The sequence below is a fragment of the Dipodomys spectabilis genome, unplaced genomic scaffold, assembly GCF_019054845.1.
Source record: "Dipodomys spectabilis isolate Male_0828 unplaced genomic scaffold, ASM1905484v1 ptg000018l, whole genome shotgun sequence".
Classification (NCBI taxonomy): Eukaryota; Metazoa; Chordata; class Mammalia; order Rodentia; family Heteromyidae; genus Dipodomys; species Dipodomys spectabilis.
Window position 1 is genome coordinate 11,569,876 of NW_024870695.1, and position 12,949 is coordinate 11,582,824.

Sequence of the window (12,949 nt, forward strand, 5' to 3'; positions counted from 1 at the left end):
CCCTTGCTCACAGGTTGTGTGTGTGTGTGTGTGTGTGTGTGTGTGTGTGTGTGCAGACCATATATTGAATATCTTCTCTGTGCCATTTAATGGAAATAGTTGAAAGGTAGTATGAGGAGCTGCTTTTTTCTTTGTTGTTGTTGGTCGTGGGGCTTGAACTCTGGGCCTGGGTGCTGTCGCTGAGCTCTTCAGCTCAAGGTGGCACTCGACCACTTGAGCCACAGTGCCACTTCCAGTTTTCCAAGAGGTTTATTGGAGATAAGAGTCTCATGGACTTTCCTGCCTGGGCTGGCTTTGAACGGTGATACTCAGATCTCAGCCTCCTGAGTGGCTAGGATTGCAGACATAAGCCACCAGTACCCAGCTTGGGCTGCTTTTTATAGATTAGGAAATGGATTCAGAGAGGTTCAGTACTTGTCTAGGGCCACATAGCCAGAATAAGAATCTTAAGTTTCCTGATGCATAGCCCACATTGTCAATTGACATTTGTGCAAGCCTTCCTCCGGTGGAAGGCTCACTCCAGGCATCTCCTGACAGGGGTCTCCTGACAGATTTCTCCACCTTAACCAAACCCAGGCTTTAGTGTCATTCTCTGTAACTCAAAACTGGAGAGCATGTCCTTGTTGGTGTATGTCTTGGGGCATGCATTAACACCTTTATCTACTCCTAGGTGGTCCTGAAAAATAAAAGCCTTTTACACCCACTAGCCCATACCTGGGCCCAGAGCCTGGAATGGGACCCAGCTGTGACCCAGACCTCCCATACCGACTCCCCCAACCTGGCTTGTTCTGGGCTGCCCTGGGCCAGCAAAGGGACAAAGTCTCAGCTTCCTGGTACAAATCTGCCCCTGGGTGGGTACAGTCCTGCCCTTGTGGTTTATAGTTAGTCTTGCCTCTGAGATTTACATCTCAGCCACTAAGAACTGAGGTCAATTCAAGGTAAAGGAGGCTCATAAAGCAGGGACCTTTGCTGGCTGAGGGCTCAGGCTAAGCCTGTTGGAGCCGTGCTGGAGTGGGTAATGGTATGCCGTTCCTTGCTGAGGTCTGGAATACCATTGAACGGGGGCTTCCCTGTGTCCAGATCCTGAAGGAGATGTGATTTCCTGCTTCTTCCTGTAGGACTCAGAGATTCCTTACCTTGCTCCAAATCCCTTCTCTGTGATCTCAGAGCCGGGCTTTTTCTTGGCCCTTCCCTGGCTTCCCAGGAAGATTTGGGAGCTGGTGGCAGACACCAGACTTCACTCCCAGGTTCAGATTGCTCAGAGGTTCTGTCCCTGCTCATGACAGCCTTTATTGCCACAGCTGAAACCCTTCCTCTGCTGCAGGGGGTCCTAAAATGTGGCTGAGGGTGGGGTCTGCCCCCCCCCCCAGGTGTGGCAGGTAACTGTGTCCCAGGCCTTTCTTTGTGTGTGAAGGGTGGGGATACTTTTCTGTTTTAGCCTGGAACTGTTTCTGGGTAGAAAACGGGGTAGGTGGAGAGTAGACGTTAGCCACCATGGCTGCTCCTAGTGTCACGCATTACTGCTCAGTTATCTTACTATATCTCTCTATCAGGCTGGACTGGAGTTACTTCCATTTTTCTAATTGATAGACTGAGGCTCAGAGAGAGGAGGCATCATTTCCTGAAGCTGTACACCTGGTCAAGGGGAAAGAAGGGACTTGCAGTTGAATCTCTAGGGGCTTACACTGATGTTCCCTGTCCTTGCCACCTCTTTGGGGGACAGGGGAGGTGTGAATGGGATCTAACATTTGTGGGGACTGTCTTACACAAGTGTAGCCCTGGGGCTGGGGTCAATCTTATTGGTTCAATTGACAATCAGGAATCTGGCATCACAAGGGTGAGTCATAACCAGAGATGGAATTCATCCAGGCTCTTTCCACTGGGCTTCAAGGGCCCCATCTGAAGGAAGGCCAGCCCCATGCCAGAAATGCCAAAGATGTTTGTCTGGCTACAGTGGGTTAAGGACGGAAACTGGCAGACACACTGGAGCCAGAGTTCAGTCCTTGTAAAGCCATCCCAAACCTGGAGCTCACAGGAGGGTCCAGGCTACAGTCAAGGAATTTTATATTTGTGGCCAGGACAGCCAATAACGGGTAGGTGCTGCTCTTGGACTGGACCAGGGAGTGGAGAGAAAGCTACCGTGAGGGTTTCTGGAGGAGAGTAAGCATGCAGGAGGGAATCTGGCCTGGATCCAGCCCTCCTTCACCCTGGAGTAATGGACGAGTGATTGTTCAGCTGTGTTAATTGCTGGGGCCGCCATGTCTGCAGAGGCTTTAATGAGCTCTGGCTGATTTAGGTCTGATTATTATTCTTTCAGAGGGAAAGACAATATCCTTCCACCCATGAGACAATGCTACACTGTGCTCGGCACTTGGACGCCGCCTGGCTGCTGGGAAGCGAGGCAAGGAAGAGCCCATCTTACCTACCTGGGTGTATGGTTTTCCCTATAGCCCAGCTCAGAGTCCAGCAGGAATTTGGAAGGAAGAACTCCCTTTCTTGTGTCCTGCTTGAGTGTGTGTGTGTGTGTGTGTGTGTGGAGGGGGGTGTCAGAGTATTAGAAATGCATGGCTGTCTGGTGTCAGAAATGAATAGACACACAAGAGATAACACGAGATTTCATCAAGGCAATTTACTTTTGTACAAAAGGGTGAAATACTGTTATTCTATCTAAAGCCAGGTAGACACCGTGCAGGACAGTTTGCTAGTTTTTTTTTTAATGTCAATCCAAACTCTTCCTCCTCCTGTCAAGGAGTTAGGCTCAGAGTCTAAATATAATAGACTACCGAGATTAGAAAGGGGGCCAGCATGGCTGGCTAGGAGTCGGGATGGCTGGAGGAAGCTGATGGGGGTCAATGGAAAGCTCCCACTAACATCCCTTGTAACTTGTTCAACACAGGATTTATCTTCCTAATATGGCTAGCTGGTAACAAGCAGGACAGATGATAGCTACAGTTGAAGTAAACGAAGCAAATAATTCCAGGCAGTATCAGTACACAATACCAAATACACTTTTGTTTGACAGAAAAGACTAATTTTTTTTCTCTCAAGAGTCCTGACAGTGCCCTGGTGTAGCTACACCATCTTGCAGTAACAGCTTTGCCTCTTGGAGTTCCTACTTTATTCCTTTGGAAATGTGGACAGGATTACCTTTTGTGTCATAGGATTTGAGAGGATGGTAGATGAAAAAGTCCTTTGTAAGCCATGAAGTTTGTGATGGGAGTAGGGGATTCTGCGATTACAGCAAAAATAAGATAGCTGGAAGCTGGTGGCTCACTCCTGTAATCCTAGTTACTTAAGAGGTTGATACCTAAGGATTAAGGTTCAAAGCTGGGCCAGGCAGGAAAGTCCCTGAGACTCTTACCTTCGATTACCTACCAAAAAGCCAGAAGTGGAGCTGTGGCTCAAGTGGCAGAGTGCTAGTCTTGAGCAAAAAGAGTTCAGGGACAGTGCTAAGGCCCAGAGTTTAAGCCTCAGGACTGGTGTGCGCACGCGCGTGCGCGCGCACGCGCACACACACACACACACACACACACACACACACACACACACACACATACACACACACACACACCCATCTGATTGACCAGTTGGATCTGGCTGTGGTCAATGGTTGCTGCTAACCATAAGAAAATGTTAAAGTTTAAGTTCAAGGACAGAACCTTTCCAGAGTGTTTGCAGTCCACAATCATACCTCCCTTAGATCTCAGAGCTTCCAGAGAGAGATAGCGAGAGAGAGAGAGAGAGAGAGAGAGAGAGAGAGAGAGAGAGAGAGAGAGAGAGCATGCACTGAGAGTGAGTACCCTGTGCTTTAAGGACACTGGGCCTTAACAAGTAACCTATCTATAAAGTCTTACATATGTCATTGTTCAAGGCAGGTTTTGAACTTAGACCTGAGGGATTCCAGAGTGCTGTCTGTTGCCATTCTGTGATGCAGCCTTGGGCCAAGACCCCCTCCTCCGGCCTCCCTAGCTCATCAGTCTTGCTCCACACTCTGGCTTTGGACTCAGGCTCACCAATATCCAAGTGGCACTACCCACAGCTGCCAATATCTCTGGGAAGTGGGGTTCCTGAGCCAGTGGCAGAGGCAAGGGTTTTCCTGAGTGTGCCACTGCCCTCTCTGGCCTAGCCTTCTTCTGTGAGAGAGTGCTGCTTTGGTCCACCAGCTCTGGTGCCTTCCACCTGCTTGTGAGGGGCAGGCGGGGTGGGGGTGGGGTATGTGTGGCACTCGCTCTCTCCTCCCCACAACACGTGCAGAGCCTCTTGGCTCAGCCCCTCCCCAGCCTGCAGGCCTCCAGGGGACAAACCGGGGTTAATCTGATTCTGCTAAGTAGGGACATGCCTCTCTCTGGAGAAGGCAGGGGCTTCTTGGAACTTGCTCCAGCCTTATCTGCAGAGGTTTGCCCCAACGTGCCCCGGGAATAAGCAAAGATTCAGTGACATGTGCAGTTGGCAGGTGACAAGACGATCCATCAGCTCCTTGTCAGTGCCAAGCTGGCTGAGCTTTGGCAAGCTGGCTAGGACCATGGGGCTAGAGGCTGAAGGAAACTAGAAAAGGGGGAGGGGGCTTCAGATATGGCAGGTGGGGGTGGTGGTGGAAGGGGGAGAGGTGAGAGGAGGAGGTTTACAGCACTACTAGGGAAAGGACGGGCACATGGACCCCTCTGATCACCTTGGGTGGAACTTGACTCACGATCCCCGCCCCCTCTCCTGTCAGCCTGAACCCATAGGTTCTGCATCCCCTTCCTAAGATCTTAACCTCTCTGCTCTCCTTACATCCGGAGACTCATGCGTGTGTGTGTGTGTGTGTGTGTGTGTGTGTGTGTGTGTGGAATATGAGTAGAAAACAGACAGCAGTGATTGGGGATGGAGAGTGGAGGGCTGTCTGCTTTGGGGTGCAGTTCATGGGCGAGGGGCAGTGGAATTTAGTTTTGGGCACAATTGGTCTCATTAGTTATGGGCCAGGCAGAAGCGTTAGGAGCTGTGCTGTGGTGAGACATTTTGCTCTCAGTTGCTTTCTTTCTCCTGGAGTGGACAGATGAACCTGTAATTGAAGTGTTAAAACCACAGCCCAGGGCCAAACACCATTAATTCTGAATCATCTCTTTTGTTGCCTTAAAAAAAAACACAAGGAAAAAAAAAACCCACAGGAGCCACGTGGAGGTGTGGTGGCAGCTGGGTTTGTCAGGCAGGTAGAGGGGTTGGCTTGGCACTGGGGGAGGAGATTAAGGCCCCACAACCCCCCTCCGAGGGGTATATAAAGAGTCCTAGGCTGGGGTCCCCCGCAGCTCTGCCTTCTGGGTTCAGAGCAGCTCTGCAACTCCTAAGAGCATCTCTCCTGCTTGCTAGGAATTCACCATCGCTTGCTGGCCTGGCCATGGCTACTACATTTCTGCAAACTTCTTCCTCCACCTTTGGGGGAGGCTCTACTAGAGGGGGCTCCCTCCGGGCTGGGGGAGGTGGTTTTGGTGGAGGAAGTCTATACGGGGGAGGTGGAAGCCGCAGTATTTCAGCTTCTTCTGCCAGGTTTGTTTCCTCCAGCTCTGGTGGAGGCTATGGGGGTGGCCTGAGCTGTGGCTTTGGTGGTGGGGCTGCTGGTGGTTTTGGTGGGGGTTTAGGTGGTGGTTTTGGTGGGGGTTTAGGTGGGGGCTTTGGTGGGGGTTTAGGTGGTGGCTATGGTGATTTTGGTGGTGGCGATGGAGGTCTCCTCTCTGGTAATGAGAAGATCACCATGCAAAACCTCAACGACCGCCTGGCCTCCTACCTGGACAAGGTCCGCGCCCTGGAGGAGGCCAACACCGAGCTAGAGGTGAAGATTCATGACTGGTACCAGAAGCAGAGTCCGGCCAGTCCAGAACGTGACTACAGCCACTACTTCAAGACCATGGAAGAGATCCGGGATAAAGTAAGTTCTCAGATGTCAAGGAGAGGGTGTGTGTGGAGGGAGCAGGTGTCTGGCTGTCCTCATGCTGCCTTGGGAAATCCCTTCTTGCCCCGCTCATGACAGTGCCCTGTGTAACTTGGCAAACGTGGGGTGCCTGTGCAGTTGCGGGTACACACCTGTTCCACTTGGCAGGGCTGGGGGACAGAGGGGTCTGGGGAATCTGGTTAGGACCGCTGGGACACAGGTAGGGGCAGACTAGCTTGGTCTCTCTGTCCCCCAATACTTTGAGGGTGCTGTGTGAAGTGTTCCCTTACCTTCTTGGCAAGATTGGCAAGAGTAAACTCATGAACTCTAAACGCTGGGATCTCTTGTCTGTCTCATCTTTTAAAGGATGCTTTCTGTGCCAGAGGCACTGTGGGGAACTCAGTAGACAGGCTCTACCCCTCCCCTACTTTCTCTTCCACGCCCCCAGACTGTTTTCTTATCTGTAAAATATCTTGCTTAGCCACACTCCTAGAGCTTCCTACTCACTAGAATGTTCTGTAGAGCCAGGGCTCGGTCAAGATATGTAGGAGGCAGCCATCCTGAGTTGGGATGAGGAGGCTGAGGCTGATCAAGTGTCCATCCCTTAAGAAAGCTATCACCAGCACTGACCACACACACCCTAACCTAGAGCAACCCTGGCGGGTGGTTCCCCCAGGGGACTCCAGGCAATATTTCCCTCCTCCTTAGTCTTCTGTTCCCTGGAGAGCAGTCCCTGGGGTATTGCAGGAAGGGTGGCATGGACCAGAGCAAGTACATGGGTGCTGGAGGTGAGGCTGGATGGTGGGCCTCAGCGACTCTACAGGTTTCCATTGGTGGTGTCAGAGGAGAAGGTGGCCATTCAGGGGGATCTTGAGCACAGCACAGACCAGCAGCCCTCAGACACAAATCCTTGTCTATTGTAGATCCTGGCTGCCACCATTGACAACTCCCGGGTCATCCTGGAGATCGACAACGCCAGGCTGGCTGCAGATGACTTCAGACTCAAGTGTGTTCCACTGCTGTCTTCCCTTCCTGCAAAGACTCCCCCCCCCACCTGTTCTGTACCCCGTTATTCATCCCTCCTTTTCCTGACTCCTCCCCTTTCCTGACTTTAGGTTTCTTCTGTCTTCCCAGGTATGAGAATGAGCTGGCCCTGCGCCACAGCGTGGATGCTGACATCAACGGACTGCGCAGGGTGCTGGACGAACTGACCCTGTCTAAGACCGACCTGGAGATGCAGATCGAGAGCCTGAATGAAGAGCTGGCTTACCTGAAGAAGAACCATGAGGAGGTCAGGGAGCCGGGCTGCAGCTCTTGGTCGGGGTTGGGGGAGGCAGAGCTGGGCTGGTATTTTCTCATAGTTGACTGGGGTTCGGTGGCTCAGAAATACCGGTCCTTCCTAACTTAAACCAACAGAGGTCCCTGTGGCCAGGAAGGGGCACTGTCTTCTGGTAATTCAGACCTAAGGCCAGGCCAGGAAGGAACTGTCTTGGATTGATTTATGAATTCACACAAGAAACCTGCGATCTTGGGGTAGGGTGGGGGTTCTCACTTGATGGGCTCTAGAGGAGGAGGAGGCTCAGCGGAGCTGAGGGATCTGTCTTGACTCTCTTCTGCCCTCTCTCTCTAAACGGGCTCCCCCACCCTGCAGGAGATGAAGGAGTTCAGCAACCAGCTGGCTGGCCAGGTCAATGTGGAGATGGATGCTGCACCAGGCTTGGACCTGACCCGCATGTTGGCCGAGATGAGAGAGCAGTATGAGGCCATTGCGGAGAAGAACCGCAAGGATGCCGAGGCTTGGTTCTTCAGCAAGGTGAGTCTGACCTTCCAGTCCTGCCCTGCCATGCCCTGCCCTATAGCTCCTAGTGGAGGGGCCCACAAGGGCTCATTGTCTTTTTATGTGACCTACAGACGGAGGAGCTGAATAAGGAGGTGGCCTCCAATACAGAAATGATCCAGACCAGCAAGACTGAGATCACAGATCTGAGACGCACCATACAGGGGTTGGAGATTGAGCTGCAATCCCAGCTAAGCATGGTATGGTTTATCTGGGCCTCTCTAGCAACAGATGCTTCCATCTTCCCTAGTTTGGTGAAGCCCTAAGGTTTCTGAGCACCCCATCCCTCCCACCTCCTTGCCCTTCGTTGATGGATTCCTTTCTAGCATGATGTATCTATGGATGTGTTGTTCCATCAGAAAGCCGGGCTGGAGAACTCACTGGCGGAGATTGAATGCCGCTACGCCACGCAGCTGCAGCAGATCCAAGGGCTCATCAGTGGTCTGGAGGGTCAGCTGAGCGAGCTCCGCTGTGAGATGGAGACTCAGAGCCAGGAGTACAACATGCTGCTGGACATCAAGACACGGCTGGAGCAGGAGATCGCCACTTACCGAAGCCTGCTGGAAGGCCAGGATGCCAAGTAAGAGCCTGGGCATGGCAGGGGTGGGGGGTGGGAGAGGCAGGGGGGCAGGAGGGGCTGCTTGTGTGGCTGGCATGCAGGATCATCTGAAAGAAACAAGCCCCTGTATCGTACAGTGAAAAGAGCTGAGCAAGGAGTAAAGTGTCTGAACCTGGCACCTGGCTCTTTGGCTGTTGCCTTGGGCAAGTCATTTCCCCTCTTTAGATTTATGTTTCCCTTGTAAATGACAGAGGTTGGACTAATGATCATGAAGAAGATGTAGTGCTCCTTCCTTCTCTGCAGGAGATGGATAGAGATCAGAGCTTGTCTGAGAGTGGCTGGACCAATGGGCTGTCAGAAGGTCTCAGCACTTCAAAGATGTGAGGGTGGCATGTGGGGGGGCTATGAAGGAGTGCTTAGCATCCACCAGAGCATCCTCTCTCTCTCTCTCTCTCCCTCTCTCTCTCCCTCTCTCTCTCTCTCCCTCTCCCTCTCCCTCTCCCTCTCCCTCCCTCCTTCTCCCTCCCTCCCTCCCTCCTTCCCTCTCTCTCTCTCTCTCTCTCTTTCTCTGTATGCACACACACAAGGCACTGCTCCTGGGGCTTGAGCTCAGGGCCTGGGTGCTGTCCCTGAGCTTTATTTTTTCTTTTTTTTTGTTGGTCTTGGGGCCTGAACTCTGGGCCTGGGCACTGTCCCTCAGCTCTTCAGCTCAAGGCTAGCGCTCTACCACTTGAGCCACAGTGCCACTTCCAGTCTTTTCTGTTTATGTGGTGCTGAGGAATTGAACCCAGGGCCTCATGCACATGAGACAAGTACTCTACTACTGAGCCATCGTCCCAGTCCCCAGAGCTTTTTTCATCAGAGCATCTCTTAAGGATACTAGAGCTTTTGTCCTTTACTTAACGTCTGTTGCCTCTTCTGTTTTAGGATGGCTGGCATTGGCATCAAGGAAGGTAGGGAGGCTTAAAATTCTTCTGGTGGAGGGTAGGGAATGGAGCTGTTGAAGCCACTGGAACAGGAAGAAGAAAGAGACCAAACATGGATGGAACTGGGATGTGGAACTATTCTAGGATATGCCTCCTTTACAATAGGAGTCTTTATTTAGCCCCAGTGGGGCTGATATGGGAGATTTCCTAAGAACACTCTAGACTAAGCAGGCTTTGTCCTGGATCGGTCTCTCTCCTCCTTCATCACGCATGGTCAGATGCCCACAATTACTCCTGCTCCTATGCAGATTAAAAACTCTGCCTTATTGCTCACTGCCGGGCATACCTGCCATCCCCGTCACTCATCTCTGATGAGTGATTCAACACTAGACCTCCTGGTAGCTCTGGCAGGATTGGCCAGTGGCCATTCTCAAAGAGTCTAACTTTCCCACAGCTCAGCCCAGATCCTGGCTATTTTGGGGAGACAAAAGGAAGGTTGCCTCATACTAAAGATGATTTCTTCTTCCTATAGCCTCCCTGGGAGGTGGCACTGGTGGTGGGAGAAGCAGCAGCAGCAGCAGCAGCTTCCGTGTAGTGGAGTCTTCAGATGGAAAGCTGGTTTCTTCCAGCAAGAGAGATATCTGAATACCCAGCATGGGAGAAACATACCTTGCCACCCCTTGGCTTCCCCTGGCTGAGCAGGGAACTGCCCAGCGAGGCCAGAAAAGTAAACTCCAGGCCCTGCTGCAGCAAGCAACTTGCTGAAGAGGGGCCTTCTGTCTTCCAGTTTGGTGTTCTGCACGTTCTTTCTCCCCACTAGCTTTTCTCTTCTCCACTTCCTTTTGAGCATGGAAGTGCAAGAAGGGGCTGTCTGGCATAACAAGCTTGTTGGTACTTGTATCTGTTCCTGTAATAAAGAACCACTTTTCTTTTTGCAAATACTTAGTGGTATGTCCAGTTTTGCTTGGTGGGGTCTAGGTTGGCCTCTGAGTTCTGAGGAGGCCTAGGGTCTACATGCTGATGCCTGCCACCCCTCCCACCCCTGCCATGTTGGTCTCATTCCTGATGATTATACAGAATTCATTCTTGAGAATGTGCAGGGTGCTGTATCCTGGACAAAGAGTGCTGTTTGTATGAGTTGCTCTTCTGGCTTACCCCCATGAGGGGGTACTGAGGAGGTGGGGGGGGGGCGGGTAAAAGAGTTCCCTAGGCACTCAGCACAAACTCATCTAATAGTTGTTTGCCAAGTTTCTAATTGCATGGTGAACCCTGGTTCTGTACTTATGGCTGGCTTTGTGCTAGGCCCCCTCACCCCCATGTGCCTCAATGATAAAACTCTAGGGTGGTCACGGTTAATTCTTCCCCTTGAGAAGATGAGGCTCCTGATACCGGACAGATGAGGGACTTGTCTGGTGACCTCATGGGTGGGCAATAAGCGGCAGGGTTGGCCTGGGCTCCCTACTTGCAGGACTTCACGACCAAGAATTGGTCTGGGAATCTGGGCAATAGCCTCACACAGCCCAAGGCAGGGCACGACTGTGGCTTCTGTTCTCACTGCGGCTTGAAGGATGACCCCTTTCTAGCCACGTACAATTGATGTTCAGGGTAGATGGTCAGTTTTCATCTCCATCCACTAAAGGACCTTAAAGTGACCAGAGGAAAAGACACCTCCTCTCAGAAGCCTACTCTGATTTCCCCAAGCTCAAGCCCAAAGCAGCACAAGCCCTTGATGCCTTTATAATTTTTTTTTAAACACGGGGGGGGGGGGTGGTGGTCCTTATCGGCTCATGCTGGCCCCCAAACTTGTGATCTTCTTGCTTCCCTTTGCTGTGTGCTGGGATTACAGGCATGCACCACCAAGCCCAGTACTGTTGTGTGTCCTGATCTAAATCTGCAAGAGTTTCTTCTTAGGCTTGGAGCAGTGAAACCCCCACTCATTCTTGTGTTACTCTGAGCTACAGGATTCATAGCCTTGAGCAGAGAGAAAGAGAGAGAGAGGGAAAGAGGGCGGAGGGCTGGAAAGGAGGAAATGGAGAAGTCTGGGTTGGCTCAGCTCTGGGGCCTGGGGTCATGGAGGGAGAACCAGTTTTGTAGTCCTGCTGGGAAGAGGAGGCACCTCTGTTCTTTGGAGACACCGATCTTTTTGGGGTCCACATGCATCACGGAATCCTGTCCGGCCAAGCGTCTTCCTCATTCACAAGCCTTCTGTCAAGGCCAGACCCTGGGTGGAGAGAAAAGAGCACCTGCTCTTTCTGGAGAGATTTAATGTCTCCCAGAGCATGCAGAGGCAGGACTTCTCAGGCTGACGGAAGGACAAGGGATTTATTGAGTGTTTATAGCGTGCTGGGCCCTGGGCAGGGCATTCCTCCATGGCATCTCATTAATTCTCCCAGCAACTCTGTGAAGAGGGTATCAGCCTTCGGCATCAGTTTTAGAAGAGGAAACAGAGGCCTGGGGACATTCAGTAACTTCACTGAATAGATCACCAGCCAGAAGTGGTGACAGCAGGCCGGGAACAAGTTCCTTTGACCTAGATCCTTGCTTTTCAAACACTTCGTGTGGCAGAAGCTGAAAGATCATTCTTCTTTCCTTCTTCCTCCCTCCCTCCCTCCCTCCCTCCCTCCTTCCTTCCTTCCTTCCTTCTTTCCCTCCTTCCTTCCTGGAACTGGGGTTTGAATTCAGCCCTCATGCTTTCATCTTGCCTTTTTTTTTTTTTTTTTTTACTCAAGGCTGGCATTCTATCACTTGAGCCACACCTCCACTTCCAGCTTTTTACCTAGTTAATTGGGCAAAAGAGTTCTACTGGCCTTTTTGCTAAGGCTGGCTTTGAACCTTAATCCTCATATCTCAGCCTCCTCAGTTGCTAGGATTACAGGCATGAGCCACCAGTGCCTGGCTGTAAACCCTTCTTAAGAGGGTGTATGAATCAGAACCGGTCAGGCTTGGTTTGCAGCCAATTTGGGAGTCAGGTAGCAGACAATGCCTGGTCCCCATCCCTACAGAAGAGAAGAGCAGGTGGCTTTGGGAATCAGATGATGTCTAGGCTTCCCATAGCAGGCATTTGCTGCTTGCCATGGGTTCCCTGAGGACCAGAGCAGGCCCTAGTCCCTCTGTGGGCCTCAGACTGAGGAGTATGGCTGGACACGAGGACCATGAAGCTTTCCATGAGGCCATCTGCACTCTGAGACCTCAGCTTGGTGCCTAGATTGTAGGATTGGGGGCAGCCGGCTAGATCAGCGATGTAGGGGCTACAATGTTTGTTGAGCTGATACATATGCTTACTTCTCCTTGCTTTATCCTGTCACAGGTTCAGGTTTAGGCACTCACTAGTGTCTTGGGCATGAAGTCTACCTGGTGGCAGCCTACATGGGCAGCCGGTTATATGGGGAAAATAGGTTCAGAAAGACAGCTTTTGTTCTGAGATTTCTTTTCTTTTCTTTCTTTTTTGTTTTGCCGGTTGTGGAGCCTGAACTCTGGGCCTGGGCGTTGTCCCTCAGCTCTTCAGCTCAAGGCAAACACTCTACCACTTGAGCCACAGCGCCACTTTCAGCTTTTTCTGCTTATGTGGTGCTGAGGAATTGAACCCAGGGCCTCATGCATGCAAGGCAAGCGCTCTACCACTGAGCCACCTTCACAGCCCCTTGTTCTGAGATTTCGAGACAAATAATCCTTGGAACAGCTTCTCAGATGTTCCTTGAGCAGTCTTTAGAGACAGATTTCAC

The 12,949-nt window shown here is 51.6% G+C and overlaps 1 protein-coding gene across 2 annotated transcripts in view; it reads left to right on the plus strand.

Moving 5' to 3' along the window:
- LOC122102367 (keratin, type I cytoskeletal 15) overlaps positions 1-10,168 on the plus strand; it is an 88,058-nt gene extending 77,890 nt beyond the window's left edge. Inside the window, exons 1-8 of one of the 2 annotated variants that reach the window (XM_042673039.1) lie at positions 5,305-5,902; positions 6,829-6,911; positions 7,040-7,196; positions 7,557-7,718; positions 7,817-7,942; positions 8,102-8,322; positions 9,229-9,254; positions 9,760-10,168. In XM_042673039.1, coding sequence (XP_042528973.1) covers positions 5,375-5,902; positions 6,829-6,911; positions 7,040-7,196; positions 7,557-7,718; positions 7,817-7,942; positions 8,102-8,322; positions 9,229-9,254; positions 9,760-9,872 — 1,416 coding nt within the window. In that variant the 5' untranslated portion in view covers positions 5,305-5,374 and the 3' untranslated portion in view covers positions 9,873-10,168. Of the gene's footprint in view, positions 1-5,304; positions 5,903-6,828; positions 6,912-7,039; positions 7,197-7,556; positions 7,719-7,816; positions 7,943-8,101; positions 8,323-9,228; positions 9,255-9,759 lie in introns of those variants that run through there. The other variant, XM_042673050.1, reaches the window with a different exon arrangement.
- Positions 10,169-12,949: the final 2,781 nt, after the last annotated feature.